At 38.4% G+C, this 14,384-nt stretch overlaps 1 protein-coding gene across 1 annotated transcript in view; it reads right to left on the bottom strand.

The window, feature by feature from the left end:
• The window catches only part of CUL3 (cullin 3), a 98,698-nt gene extending 85,529 nt beyond the window's left edge, over positions 1-13,169 (bottom strand). Inside the window, exon 1 of the mRNA XM_060016027.2 lies at positions 12,676-13,169. Coding sequence (XP_059872010.1) covers positions 12,676-12,741 — 66 coding nt within the window. The 5' untranslated portion in view covers positions 12,742-13,169. The remainder of the gene's footprint in view (positions 1-12,675) is intronic.
• Positions 13,170-14,384: the final 1,215 nt, after the last annotated feature.

Below are 14,384 nucleotides of genomic sequence, written 5' to 3'. Positions count from 1 at the left end.
TAAAAGGATGTCAGTCTATTATACACTTACACATCTTGAAGGTTCTGTAATTACTGAGAGCTGGAGAACTACAGCATTAGCCAATTAAAACTAAAAGGAAGAGAACTGTACTCTTCACATCCACTACATACAAAGGACAAAAAGTCTTTAGTCCCCTGTGAATAATTTTCTACAAGAAATTTAGAACAGGGTGGGTGGGGGAAAAGGGTGAGAATTTGAAATTCCAGGCAATTCAGAATGACACAGCTAGAAAAAAAATAAACAAGGAAAAATGCTTGATCTTAATTTTGAGCTTCAGCCTCAAAACAGCTGCTTTGGTACAAATATCTGAGGAATGGCAATATTCTAGATAAATACAACTAAGCCATAAATTTTGTAAGGAAGTTCCCTCCCAGATTATAAGCACCTTAGACTAATATCAAGTCTCTGTTCCCTTATTTTATTGTATCCTTTTTAATACGTTATGATTCTTAGTTGATTTGAATGCAGTCCCGTTAGAGTTAGTAATGATGATGAACCTACTTGATGACCAATGGCTACACAATGACTTATGACATCTCCAATAATCCCATTTATTCATCAGTTAATTTTTAAACATCCTCAACCATCAAAAGATAGCCAAAGATCCAAGCTTTGAGGAAACAGCCCAGTGGGACACATTCAGATTTTGGGCAAGTTATTTAACCTTCCAAACTTCACTTTCCTCATCTGCTTGTAACAAGAGAAATGGGAGAAAATGGTGTATTGTATGGCAATTAAGAAAGTTTGTGAAAGCATCCGACACACATCACTTGCTCAATAAATTTCTTTTTCTTTACTACAAGGAAGAAACATACAGCCTTCTGTGCTGGAATTGTGCTGCCGAAAGTAACGACTGATAATGACAATTATCAATTAGAAAAGCACAGAAGTCCGGGAAAATGCTATGAAATCACAAATTAAGGCTGAGCTACACTCAACTGGCCTCTAATATCACTAAATTACAGAACAGTAACATTTACAATGAGACACTTAAATCATCAACAGACAGTTCAATTATTATAATCTGCATTTCAGTTCTCAACATGAGTAGGCTGTTCAAAAATCAATTTAAAAATTTGGAACATTTCTTTCAAAGACTAAGTTCAAGCTTTCACATTAGCCTGTTAAAGTTCAGTTAAGTCACAAGTGACTTAAGAGTACTAACAATATTCTTTCAACGATATCTCTGTGAATGATCTTTGCATATGTGAAAAAATGTATATGTAACATTTCATAGTCTGATGATGACCACAAAAAATAATATGCAATCATAAGTATTCTCCCTGAGTCAAGAAGTTTGTCACTCTCCTATTGGTGCTATTTTCACTGATATAAAGAGATGTTATTGACACCCTGAAACACGTTTTATCCAGAGAATACAATATTCATCTTGACTAGAACTCTTCAAACATAGAGACTCTCCCTATTAAGAAGATTAGTTATTACATCTGTAAGATCAACACTTTAAAATTATAAAAACATTTGCTGTATTTCTCAATATACTATTAAATCTCAATAATAGTAAGGGCTCGTGTATAAACTAGCTCTTAAACATTCATCTGGAAAACAAAAATAATAGAAAAGCAAGAATCATATATTTCTGGATGGAATCTCAAAGTAGTAGTAGTAATGCTACAGACAAAAAATACTTCATATCTAAGTGTATGTTTGAATTCCATATTTCTATCCTACAATCTAAAACTATGAATTTTAATAAAAAATGACAATACTTTGTTCTCTTTAGCTTACATCGGTATGTTTTTTTTTTGAAATGGATAAACCCAGTTTTTCTAAAACTATGATAAAGTGTAAAGATGTATAAAACTGTTGGACAATAACAAAGTAGTTTATACCAGAATCAGCTACACACACTCCAAAGAGAAAAAAACATGTAGAACAATACAAACTGCCACAGTTAGCTCTGTCTTTGAATGAACCTAACCATAAACTAAATGTGATATGACAACAAAAGGCCTATAACATAAAATTATTACAAAAATCTGATATCAAATCTCAAAATTTCTCTAAAACTACCAACTTACACAAAAAGAAGTATGTAAGAACATAGCTAACTTTTCCACTGCTTCATATTAGCATTTAATCATCACCACTGAAATATACCATTCTTATTCTAAGGCTGAAAAGATAGGTGACATTTGCAACATCACAAAATGTTTTAGAGCAAAGGAGAACACACCAGCATTCGCTTTCTAGACTGAAATTTTAAGAGTGGAAATATGCCTAAGAAAACCCCAAATTAAAATCTCTTCATTTTACAAATGAAGAAACTGAAGCTAAGTAGCTTATCCACGATCACTCAGCTAGTTAGAGCAATGAAGGAATCCATGTGTCCTGAGCTAAGGACCCTTCCATTACACCATGTCAACTCAAATCACCTGAGTGTCTGATATTACAAAATCAATTTATAATTAACAGGGTAATATTAACACTGAATTATTAAGGCTATATGCTTATTTCAGTTTGGTCTAGAGAAAAGAGCTTTTAACCAGAAATAAGGCTTTTAGTCATGGTTCTTCCATAAATTCAAGCTGTAAGTATCCTTTGGGTAAAATCACCCTCTCCAGTTCTCCACTTCCCCATGTATTAAATAAGATTAGAACATATTCTCTCTAAAGTCCTTTCTGGCTCTTAAAAATTAAACTATGAAAACAAATAGGACCAAATAAATTACTTGTTTTTTTGGCTAATGGTAACGTTCATCAAAATAATACACTTCTTTCATGTCTCATTTGCTTATTCTAAACTACCTGATCTTCGTACTTCAAAATTCATTTCATTGTTTAACCTACTACTTCTTAATACATTCTGAAAGACATAAAATCACTTTTTTCTAAACATATATATATATATTTTTGGCGCTATGCGGGCCTCTCACTGTTGTGGCCTCTCCCATTGGCTCTGGACGTGCAGGCTCCGCGGCATGTGGGATCTTCCCGGACCGGAGCATGAACCCGTGTCCCCTGCATCGGCAGGCGGACTCTCAACCACTGCGCCACCAGGGAAGCCCTAAACATATATTTACAAGATAAATTTCTAATTGAAAAAAGTTTAAAAATGTGTACTATCAGTCTTTAACTTAAAAAGGAAAGTGTTAACTAAGAAATACGTCAACTAATATATCCTTCCTATTGGTTATGATTTTGACTGCTTTATTCAATACACACTATGACCCCCTTAAGCAATTTATATATTAAAATTTTACTGAACAACATAGGCATCCATCGATTCAAAGTTTTTATAACATGTATTCAAAGTTTTTATAACATGTATTCTCTTATGAGAGGTGCATATACTTTGAATCTAGTGAGGTTTAAAGCTTGCAAAAGCTCCTTCCAAGATCTGGAAACTAATTTTGAATCCTTTTTATAAAGAGAGTACTGCAGTGTATAAGCTTCAGGGGCCCTAGATCTGTCCCTGGGTAATCATTTAAACGGCAAGCTTAGAATTAACTTTCCAATATATTCCTATTATGAAAGTAAATATTTCAGAATCTAGCAAATTCTTAATGGAATATAATTAAGGCAGTGTGGTGTAATGAAAAGAACATGAATTTTTGAGACAGATACACCTGGGATCTGAATTCCAGCTCTGCCCTTCCATAGGTATATATGTAATACACATATTTTACTATGTCTCTCTGAGCCCCAGGATAGATTTAAAACAGAAGTAACAACTAAAGATTGTTCTGAGAATTTGAGATAATTATAGTTCAAAGAGCCTAACACAAGGTAGACACTGAACAAGTTGTAGTTACTCATCTTATAAAGCAACTTCTCATACTATTAAATAAATTGAAAAGGGAAGGAGAAAAAGAATTTTTCATGATTACTTTCAAGAGGACAGGGTAAATAGAAGAGGCTAAGTGTTGCTCAGTTAAGAGCTGCTTTAGATAAGGATGACTTGCAATCAGTACGTTAAAGCATTCCTCTTAGCAATGACGGCTTGCTTTTATAGAAAACCGTCTCTAAGGAATCTTGTATTTTCTTAAAGTAGGTAAAAGATATCCCTTTGAAGTCTTTATTCATTTGCTTAGCAGTAACCTTTCTCATTTAAAGAGCAAATTCAGGTCCATTCCTTTCTCAATGATCACTAGATAAATGAAGTCAAATTAAGAAATTTTACTTAATTTTCAACTTTAAAATTGACTTAAAAAAATAAAGAGCAAAAGCTCTTCTAGCAGCAAAAGCTCTGGATTAGTGGTTACAACAACTACAGGATCAGTTCTCAATTTCTCAGTTGGTTAATGTTACCAACTTGGGAAAGTAGGACTCTCCTCAACTTTGAAAAGGCTTGATTAATGACAGTGATTTTAAAGCAATAGTTAGAGAACTTTTTAAAAAGAAATCTTCTACACATAGAGCAATGTACAAACTGCTCTAAATGACTAGAGAGGGAAACTTCTGAAGATACCTACTCCACTCCTCCTAGGTCCTGGAGACCCTATAAGAGTTTGAAAATAAATGTCCTACATGAAACATATTACTTTTACTTGAAAATACTAACTTTATGATTAGAAAATCATTTTAACTGTCTCAATGATGCCACTGTTTATTAGCAAGCACTTTCTGACATTATTTCTTTTAACCCTCACAATTAATCTGTGAGAAAGATTGCCATAGTTCCCATCTTAAAGATGAGAAAACAAACCAGAGTCTTGTCAGTTTATTCATTCAACATTGTTGGCTACTACTGTGCAGCACTGACAAAGATCAATACAAAAAGACCTGCTGCCTCCTCTAAAGAAAATCATGTTCTAATAAAGGAGATACTGACTATTTGAAGAATTTTGGCTATGAAGGGAGATGGTATGGTAGTTACCATGGTAGGGAAGACAGAAAAAGGAACACCTTCCTTCTCTGAGACCCAAGGGAAGGAGCTGAGAATGAGTAAAGATACAGGTTAATGAATATAACTGCAAGAGAAGCTTACACAAGATAACTTTAGTAGTTAAGTTTCCTGAAAAAGAGAGATAAGAGAACTCTCAATAAAGAGCTTAAGGACAGTGATTAAAGTCTGAAATAGCTCATGCAGGAAAGGGGAGAGGGAGTTTACCAGGGACACAAAAATATCGCCCAGAGGCACTGAGAGTCCAACTAGCTTAGAGACCACAGTCTTGGAATTTTCTCCAGGAGTGCACAATAGTCTAAAAAATATGAGCAGTGAAGGCAGATGAATAGAATGGTTCAAGATGCTTTTTGCTGATATTTCTGGCCTCACTCTGGGAGGCAGGAAAGAAGGGGCAACTAGCAACAGGCGCCACAGCCTGGGAGAATGCAAGGGGTCTTCTTGAAATCCAACAGCACATTTAATGTGAGAAAGAAATAAGCAGCAAGTAGGATAGAATAATGAAATAATAACAGTCTGTATTTATTCATAATGCTTACTAAGTGCCAGACACTAAGAGCTTTATATGTATTAACTCTATCCTTACAACCATCTTATGAGGTAGGTACTATATTGTTTTCTCCCTTTTACAAAAGAGAGAACAAAACAGGCAGAAGTTAAGTGACTTGCTCAAGTCCTACATCTAATAAATGAAGGAGCTAGGATACAATGTAATATTGAAGTTTAAGATTTCTAAAGTAGCGGGATGACGAGCTCCAAGACAAAGTGAAGATCACTGTAATACAGAAGAGGCCAGATCTGTTTGATCATCACTGTATATTTAGTGCCAGACCTCTAGTAGGAACACACAATAAACATACTTTAGAATGAATAGAAGAATGACTGCCCACATGCACTGGATAAAGTTACAATTTAAGCTACAGAGAATGTCTGTGAATAAGGTATTGAAGTCTTCAGTGACTGAGGGAGCATATGTACGAAGTTAGGAGATGGTCACAAGAAGCACTCAAAAAAATAGTTCACGAGGGCCCAAGACACAAGAGGATCACAGATGTGGCAATGAATGGCATCTGGGCCCAGTGATTCAAGGATTATAAGGAAAAAAGACACCTCAATTCAAGAATATAAGCCTGTATCCTCAGGGCAAAGGTAAATTTCAGATGAAAAGAATTCACAGAACAGGCTGATGATACAGGGTAGCCAACCTGCAATGGAAGTAGAGGATCACCATGTATAGTTAACAGGCTGGGAGGAAGGTGTCATGGTGGAAGGAAAAAATGTAGAGTACAGCTAGTAAACAGAAAAGACTAGGCCAGAGATTAAGTCTTCTGACACGCCAATCCAAGGTTACTGCCAGTACATACTACCTTTACTTTCAAGTCATTACAGTTTCAAGAGATTAGACTGACTAACCTTTAAGGGAAGTGCCACATGATCATTAATGACCTACAAATTAAGACTTCACTTACAGCTGAAAAGAGTTCAAACATTTTGGAGTACTACCTGCATCGATTTACCTAAGTAATGAATTTCTATGGTTTGTCTTAAAGGACTAGTTTCTCATTTAATCGATCATTCACTAACCACCCACACTGTGTCTAACACTATGCTAAGTACTTCCAGGTTCAAAAGGGTGTCTGGTATAAGCTTTGGGCAGGGACCGCAGCCTAGTTCATGAGTGAAACAAAAAAGAGGGTGGAAGAAAAAAAGGAAGGAAATAAAAACAAAATGTATTTTTAGATAAACACTTAATGTACATATTAGAATGTACACACCAAATGAGTGTTTACTCCTTCAATAAAGTTACCCCAGAAAGATTACATACTTATTCCGATGATTATGTGATAATCACTATTGGATCTCTTCTCTTTTGAATCTACCCCTCACCCAAGAGCCAGTGGCATTCTTTCGAAGCACCCCAGTGGTACCAAACCTATATCCTGACACTGAGTTCTTAATGTGGTTCACAGATTGATTCTGTAAGCTTTTCAAAATGTAAGTTCTAAAAATGTAAGCACCAAAAAATGGCGTCATCACTAAAATAACAGTACAGTAAATAAAATTACTTGCAAAAATAACATTCAATTTTAATATATAAACTGTGGCATAATCATGGCTAAATGTTGGTATAACAATAGTTAATTGTGTGCTAGGTCCTGTTCTAATACCTTTTTTTTTTAATCTCACAACAGCCCTGTAAAATAGGTCTTATAAATATTCTAATTTTACAGAGGAGAAAACTGAGGCTAGAAGTGTTAAGTAACTTGTTAAAGATAACACAACTAGAAAGAGGTGGAGCTGACATTCAAACTCTGACAGTCCAGAGCCCACCCTCTTAACTATTATGCTCTCAGTCTCTTTACTTTTTAGTCATACTTCTAAAACATATGTTGAATACTCTAATGTAAAACTAAATGAAAATTCCCTAGACTATCCATAGTTTTACTCTTACAAGTAGGCAAAGAAATGCAAAATAAAGCATTGAAGTACTATTTTTTTCACCTACAAAATTAAAGATATGTTAGCTAAGACACTGCTACATGGTAGACATTACTGATACAAGCTTGAGAGATGTAATTAATTCTTAAAGCATTCACTTTAGAGCCAGACTACCTAGGTTAGAAAGAACCCTAGTTCTTCCACTTACAAGCAAAGTGATCTTAAGCAAACTACTTAAGCTCTCAAGGCCTCTTAGGTAAAAAAAGATGATAATAGTAGTATTCTATTGTGCAAATGAAATTAGTTTACACATGCAAAGTACAGAGAACAATTGTATGGCATATGATAAGCATTCGGTGAGTGGTACTATTATTACTCCTACCCTTCTGGAGGTCCATTTGGTAATATGTATCAATTATGTCGAGCCCAGTAATTCCATAATCATGGATGGGCTCAAATATTTATGTGCCTAAATAGTCTCAGTTGCATTCTTTGTAACAGAGAAAATACGAATTCACTGGAATCAATCAAAATACCTGTCAGTAGGGAAATGTATAAGCCAAGGTACTGGAGAGTATTACCCAGTCATCCAAAATCATGTTTTCTATATATTTAACATGGAAATAAATGTACAGTGAGATACTATATATTTTTTAAAAGGCAGCATATGAAAAGGTCGTACCTCAGTTTTACTGTGTGCTTATACATTTATGAAAGATTAAAAGGAAACACATCAAAATGTTAATATGGCTTATTTCCAAGTGGCAGGGTTACAGGTGATATTTATTTCCTTACTTATAAGTTTAGATATTTATTAAATTTTCTATCATGAATATGCATCACTTTTCTAATTAGAAAAGCTACTAAAATGAATTCATAGCTTTGACAGACTACTACTGAATAGTTTTCACAATAGAAAGACACTAAATGTACTTCATGTTTTATCTCAGTGATTTCTTACTAGTAGCACTTTTACTTTTTTGCTGACTTTACAATGGACAAACAAGAACTATTTTCAAAGTTCCATTATTTAAAACTACAAATTGTCCAATAACTTTTATAAAAATCTAACAAAACTGTTAACACCCAGATACTCTTGAATAAAGATAACAGCAAAAAATTATCTCTAAGGTCTCCCAATTTATAACACAAAGGGAAGACATACTACTTTTTCTAGTCTTAATTATATATTCTTGTTGAAATAGAGAAATGCTATTATTACTTAGCTACATTTAATGAATGAATGATGTACAAACAAATGACACTTTCTCTATTTTGTTTGAAAGAACTTTGTGACTAGTGTATTATTTAAAAGGCCAAATTCTCACATTATATTCTATACTACTATAATTGTTTCAAATTCAGTAACTTTAGTATTAATAATTTGGCAGTAATAATTTTCTTGGCTCCTGTGAACTTTCTAGGGAGATAACGCAAAATATACACTTTTATAGATAACTACTTTATCTTTTTATTTTTAAACTTCTAAAGCCTGAGAGGTACTAACAGCTACAACACAGCTGACTGTCCTAAAACCATTAAATAGAACAAAATCAGTCTAAGTGAAAGAAACACTTTAATGAATGTTATATCTTACTCCATAACATCTCTGTAACAAAACACTAGAGAATGCAAAACAAACTTATAGTTAATTCCCCGCCCTGTGTGATTTCCAAAACTATTATTCAGCCTTTCTCTATGTACAGTCCAGCTAGTTCTAGGCAACAACTACTTTCCCTAAGAGAAACCTATTTTGAAGATCAAAGCTGTTCCTCCATATCTAGCAAATATCACTATAGCCAGGAAAAAAAAAAACATTAACTGTCCCCATTTGTCATTAAATTCTTGTCCTCTTAAGTATTTAAGTACATCACAAATGATCTTAAAATTCATCTCTTTCTAATCTCAGTCATTTTGCGGGTTCCATCTAACAATAACTTCTACATCAGTAACTGTTCACGCCACACAGGTGGTGCTCTGTGAAGCCCATCTAGAACTATGGAGTGGACACTACAACCAGAGATTCATTATCATGATTTAGCATGCTTCTATAAACCAAAAACTGAAACCATTTCCAGATCACACTCTAAAGACAATCACTTTCATAACACGTCTCCTAAGCTCTGAAGGCTCAGACAAGAAGGCAAATCAGAGGAGAGACCAGTATTTCCATTCAACCATATCCCCTCCAAACCAATCAAGCTTTTCAAGCCCACGTGGACAGTGGACAGTACAGATGGTGAGTAATGGCTTTTCAAAGATAAGGACAAAAGGTTCACCTGACAGCAACTAATCCTACATAGTGGAATAAAAGCTCAGGAGTGAGACACATGGCAACAGCAAGGAAAGAGGACCAGGAACTTCTGGGGGCAGCATTCTTTGGTCCAAATCCATATCGTTTCCAGAAGTTTCCCAACTACAGACTTCTTCCTTAAAAAAGTTTTGTGGCCCTTGCTGTTACTTTGGGTACCAAAAAACCCCAAAAGATGTGAAATGATATGTATTTTGTCCACTGCAGGAAAGTTTACAAACTGGAATAAATATTTCCTCCATCACCAATCTATAAGTGCAGAAAGCTCTTCATTGTTTCCCACCTTAAAAAGAACCAATTTCTCAGAAACTGATTTTACTGATGGGACTATAGCTGGAGTAGGTTTACACATTTACAAAATATCCTGTACCTTCACTTACTGTTTTGCAATGAAAACAAAACAATCCTGAAACATATTTTTGTACTTTTTACACATCAATTTTATAAAACACACTCTGAAAAGAGCACTTGAGGCTTTCGATTACACTGCAATTTCCCTTAGAGTAACTGTCTATCTCAAATGGTAATGTGAAATACAACAGTTTTAAGTATGCACACACGAGTACATATGAACATAATATTTTCTTTATGGAATAATATGCATTTACTACTTCTGACTAGCAATCCATGGAGACTATAGTTCTGTAAAAGACTGCTAACCTGGAATAAAAAAAAAATTCTGAAGGTCTATAAGCACTCAGTTACCAAATTAATCAGTGAAATACCACACCACTGAGGTATGTATCCATCCTGAATGAAGGTTCAAAGAACTATGACTTTAAAAGTTATACATTAAAAAATATAATGGTTCTTTTCAGTAGGAACTACTTATGAGTCATGTTAATACTTATGAAATAAAAAAAAATCTTAATGCTTTTAAAAATTAGCAGATATTAAGTACTGAATATCAAACACTAGCCACTTACAAACTTCATTTAAGGATTTTAGAAAAACTTTGAGGGCAACAAGTTTTAGACAGAAAGGGTCTAAACTAGCTCATGACCATAATGCTTAAAAAAAAAATCAGTTTCAGTAGTATGTGGTAACTTGTCACATACTATTATACTCTTCAGCTAAAGGAATAATGAAATTCTCTCCCACCACTTCCTCCCAACAATACAAGATCCAGAAGGGAGGGATACTCATCTTTCAAGCTATACCGATATATCCCAAGACCCTAGGACAGTGCCTGGCACACAGTCGTCAATAATATTTGTTGAATGAATGAAGGAATGGAAGAACAGGTAGGAACAGGCAAAACCAAGAGATCAAAGAGTTGACTACACATAAAGGTACAACTGGTTAATCAGAATATCCACATAAGTAAGCTGATGTCAGATGTGAACTACTCCACATTTTAGTAATAATCTGAATTAGAAGAACTCAGACTTTAAGAATAGCTAATTTTTTCTTAAAAAATTCTTGTACTAAACTATTTAAAATTCTGAGTAATTCTAGATTCTGCTAAAAATATTCAGAACTGGTTTAGCAGGAGAACTAACATTACTCACAAAATCATAAACCCAGTTCATTGTTTCATTATAAGGAAAAACGTGCACATGAAGTTCATCAGTTCTCTTCTGTCAACATTTCTCACTTTCTTTGTACTTTCTCATGATTACTTAGAAAAAAAACTTCAAAGATATAAAATCCCTTTAATGAGCATCAAAACATTTAATTCTCCTGAGTATATCCTACATTTATTTACATAAACCCTGAAGACTCTTCACATTGATATTAATATTTGTTATTACAACTTCAGAGTTCTGCATAAGGTGTATTTCCTTCTTCTAAATTTTAAGAATTCAGAGAGGTCCTCAAGTTCTCTGGGTCGCTTTCTTACTCAACTAGGACAATTATATTAATAAGTCTTCCCTCTAAAGTGCAAACTACACTTTAGAAAAAGCATGCTTCATGAAGTGAATACAAACCCTCTTTTCCCTCCTTGCATGATATACTGTGTTTGTGATTCTAAGAAAGGAAACCCAAGTTCTTTCTCTAGTTTTACTGTTTTAAAATCTTCTTTTCCATTGCTAGTTTGTCTATCTTGACATATACCTGTTACTGTAGCGACATGAGCAAGTATGTCCAGCTCCTCTGTTCCAATAGTACACTTTAATTGCTTGCCATTGGCTATCTGAATCAGATATGACATCCAAAGTTATACCCCATATACTAAACACTGCAAGGGTATGACTCAACGTAATGCTAAAAAAGAATAAGTTTCTAAACAGACTACGTTTGCTGTCCCTAAGAGTAAAGCAACTCAGGGTGGTGACTACTCATTCTTTTGGGATTCCATGGCTAAGAAATGGAGAACCAACCGTCCAATTTGTTTTCTCTTATTTCCCTTTGATTGGCAAGGCAATTCCTGCACAAGAGAGTTTGTCAAGTGCTTTGGAAGCTTGTGGATAAAAAATGCTGTAAACACACAGAACGTTGTTGGTATGTTACTATGGAGCATTACGTGGAACCATTGTCACTGCGTGGGGGGCAGGTGGATGGCATAGCCCTTCCTGAACAGGGGAAGAGCGGGAGAGGACAGTCCCCCTCATCGTTGGGCTGGCCATCTTTTAGGCTGGGTGATTTTTTCAACCGCAGCGAAACCCCACGTGAAAAGTTACACACACCCCCCAAACAAGAAGGACTTGGACAGTCCCCATACCTGCAGGGCTGGGAGTCCCGGGAACCGAGCGGGAGCGGAGTACTAGGGGTTGGGCCTACACCCCAGGAGCGTGGGGAGAATCTGGGACCGGCGAAGGGGCCCCAGCCGCAGCCCGCAGGGCGACCGGAGGCGCAGCTCCGGGGCGGGGGAGCGGCGCCAGACTCGGGCGACGGGCGCGGGGAACGGCCCGGGAGGGCGGCCGCGCCGGGGCCCCGCGCCGCCCAGTTGCCGGGAAGGCTAGCGCCCCGCGGCCGGCGGCGTGGGGGAGGGGAGGCCGGGCCTGCGGCCTGTTGGGGGAGTTCAGCCCGGGCCTCGCGTGCGGCTCTTGGCCGGGCCCCCAACCCGGGGTCCCAGGCTCCGAGAAGAGACTCACCGGAAAGGCCCGGATCCGCATCTTGGTGTCCTTCCGGCTGCCCGTGCCTTTGCTCAGATTCGACATGGTGCTCGTCCCCTCCCCGGCGGCGGCTTCGGGTCGCACTCCGAGGCGCCGGTGTCACATTTAAGGCGGGCGGGCAGGCGAGGGGCGACGCTGGGGGCGGCGGCGCGGCCCACGGGCTGGGCTGGGGAGCTGGCCGGCCCCTGGGCGGCCGCGGCGGTGGCGGCGGCGGCTCGGGTTCCGGCGTCTCGGGCTTGGCTGGGGGGCTGCGCTGGCGCGGCGGCTCCACGGGGTGCCCCTCACGCCCGGCTCGGCTCCCTTTATCGCGCTCCTCCGCGATGGCGGCGGCGGCGGCGACGGACAAACATCTCACTGCGCAGGCCGAACGTCCTCCTCCTCCTCCTTCTCCTCCTCCGCCTCAGCGAGACGAGATCCGGCCCAGAGGGTGGAGGGGGGAGGAGGGAGGGAAGAGAGCCGGAGAGTGGAGAGATTGGGAGGAGGGGGGTGGGAGGACGAGAAGGGGAAGCGGACGGCCGCTGCGGGGGACGCTCAGATCTCGCGAGAAGAGGGCGAGTGCTCTGTCCTGGGTTGGGCGGGGCGAAGCCTGGGAGCGGGAGGGGGCAACGGGAGGAGAGGAGGGGAACCGGTAGTTGGGGAGGTGGGAGGGACCAGAGGGGCGGGGAGGTAGGAAAGGGGCGGGACTGAGGCGGGAGGTGTAAGCTGACTTTTTGAAAGGGGATCGTTGGAGACCGGATCCTGGGCGAGGTGGCTGCTGATTGGTGGACCGCGGCGCGGTCTCCGTTCACGTGGACGGAGTGGGCGGGGGAAGTTCGGAGAGCCAGAGCAGTAGGACTGTAGTAGGCTGGGTCCGGCTCCGCCGGGCTGGGCTGGCCGGGGTGGGCTGAGCTAGGGCGGGAGGCGAGTAGTCTCGGGGTGGAGCGTGGGGTGCTAGGTGGATAACCACGTCCTAGAACTGGTTCCTGTGTTTTTCTAGGGCATGTGGACTAGGGATGGGTACTGGACCAGATGCCAGAAAGTTGAAAGAAGAGTTTGTGCAGGAGTTACCTGCAGTGTCAGAAATTCGGTTCCTGTATGCCTAACAAAGTATTCAGATCGGATGTGCACACCCCAGCTGTCAGGATTGAGGGGTGGAAATCCACAAAATTTCCTTAAACAGCATAAGCTCTAGATTCACTGATATTTTCTGAGGGACCCAGAACTTATTAGTGTTAAGATCTCTTTTTCGTTGCCATTGAGATAACTCCCTTAACGCAGTGCAGTATTTTGGTAAATGGTGTTAAGTAGAAGATAGGATGATTAGAAACCTATCCTTAACCTGCCAAATCATTTTTACCATTACAAGAGTATGATAGACTTTGAAAGCCAAAATTTTTGTCTTTGATTCCAGTTTGCGGATAACTTGGGAAAAAAAATTTTTGGCATTGTGATCAAAAAGTCTAGTTTTGCTTTTCATTTATTATGGATTATACTTACTAATTTACCTCTTTGCCCAATTGATGTTATATTTGGATTTCTGACTCTGCAGAGGAATATGTGAGTTCCGACTAAAGTTTGTGATCTCATTTTAAATAAGACCCTACATTTGGAAGCTAGGGTAGTAATACTTTTTAAATTTATTTTTTAAAGCCTTTTAAAAAAAATCTGGAGTGTAATACTTTTGTAGCATTTGGAAACTGGGTTTTTTA

This window comes from Delphinus delphis, chromosome 7 (genome assembly GCF_949987515.2).
Source record: "Delphinus delphis chromosome 7, mDelDel1.2, whole genome shotgun sequence".
Classification (NCBI taxonomy): domain Eukaryota; kingdom Metazoa; phylum Chordata; class Mammalia; order Artiodactyla; family Delphinidae; genus Delphinus; species Delphinus delphis.
This window is presented reverse-complemented; position numbering and strand designations above follow the sequence as displayed.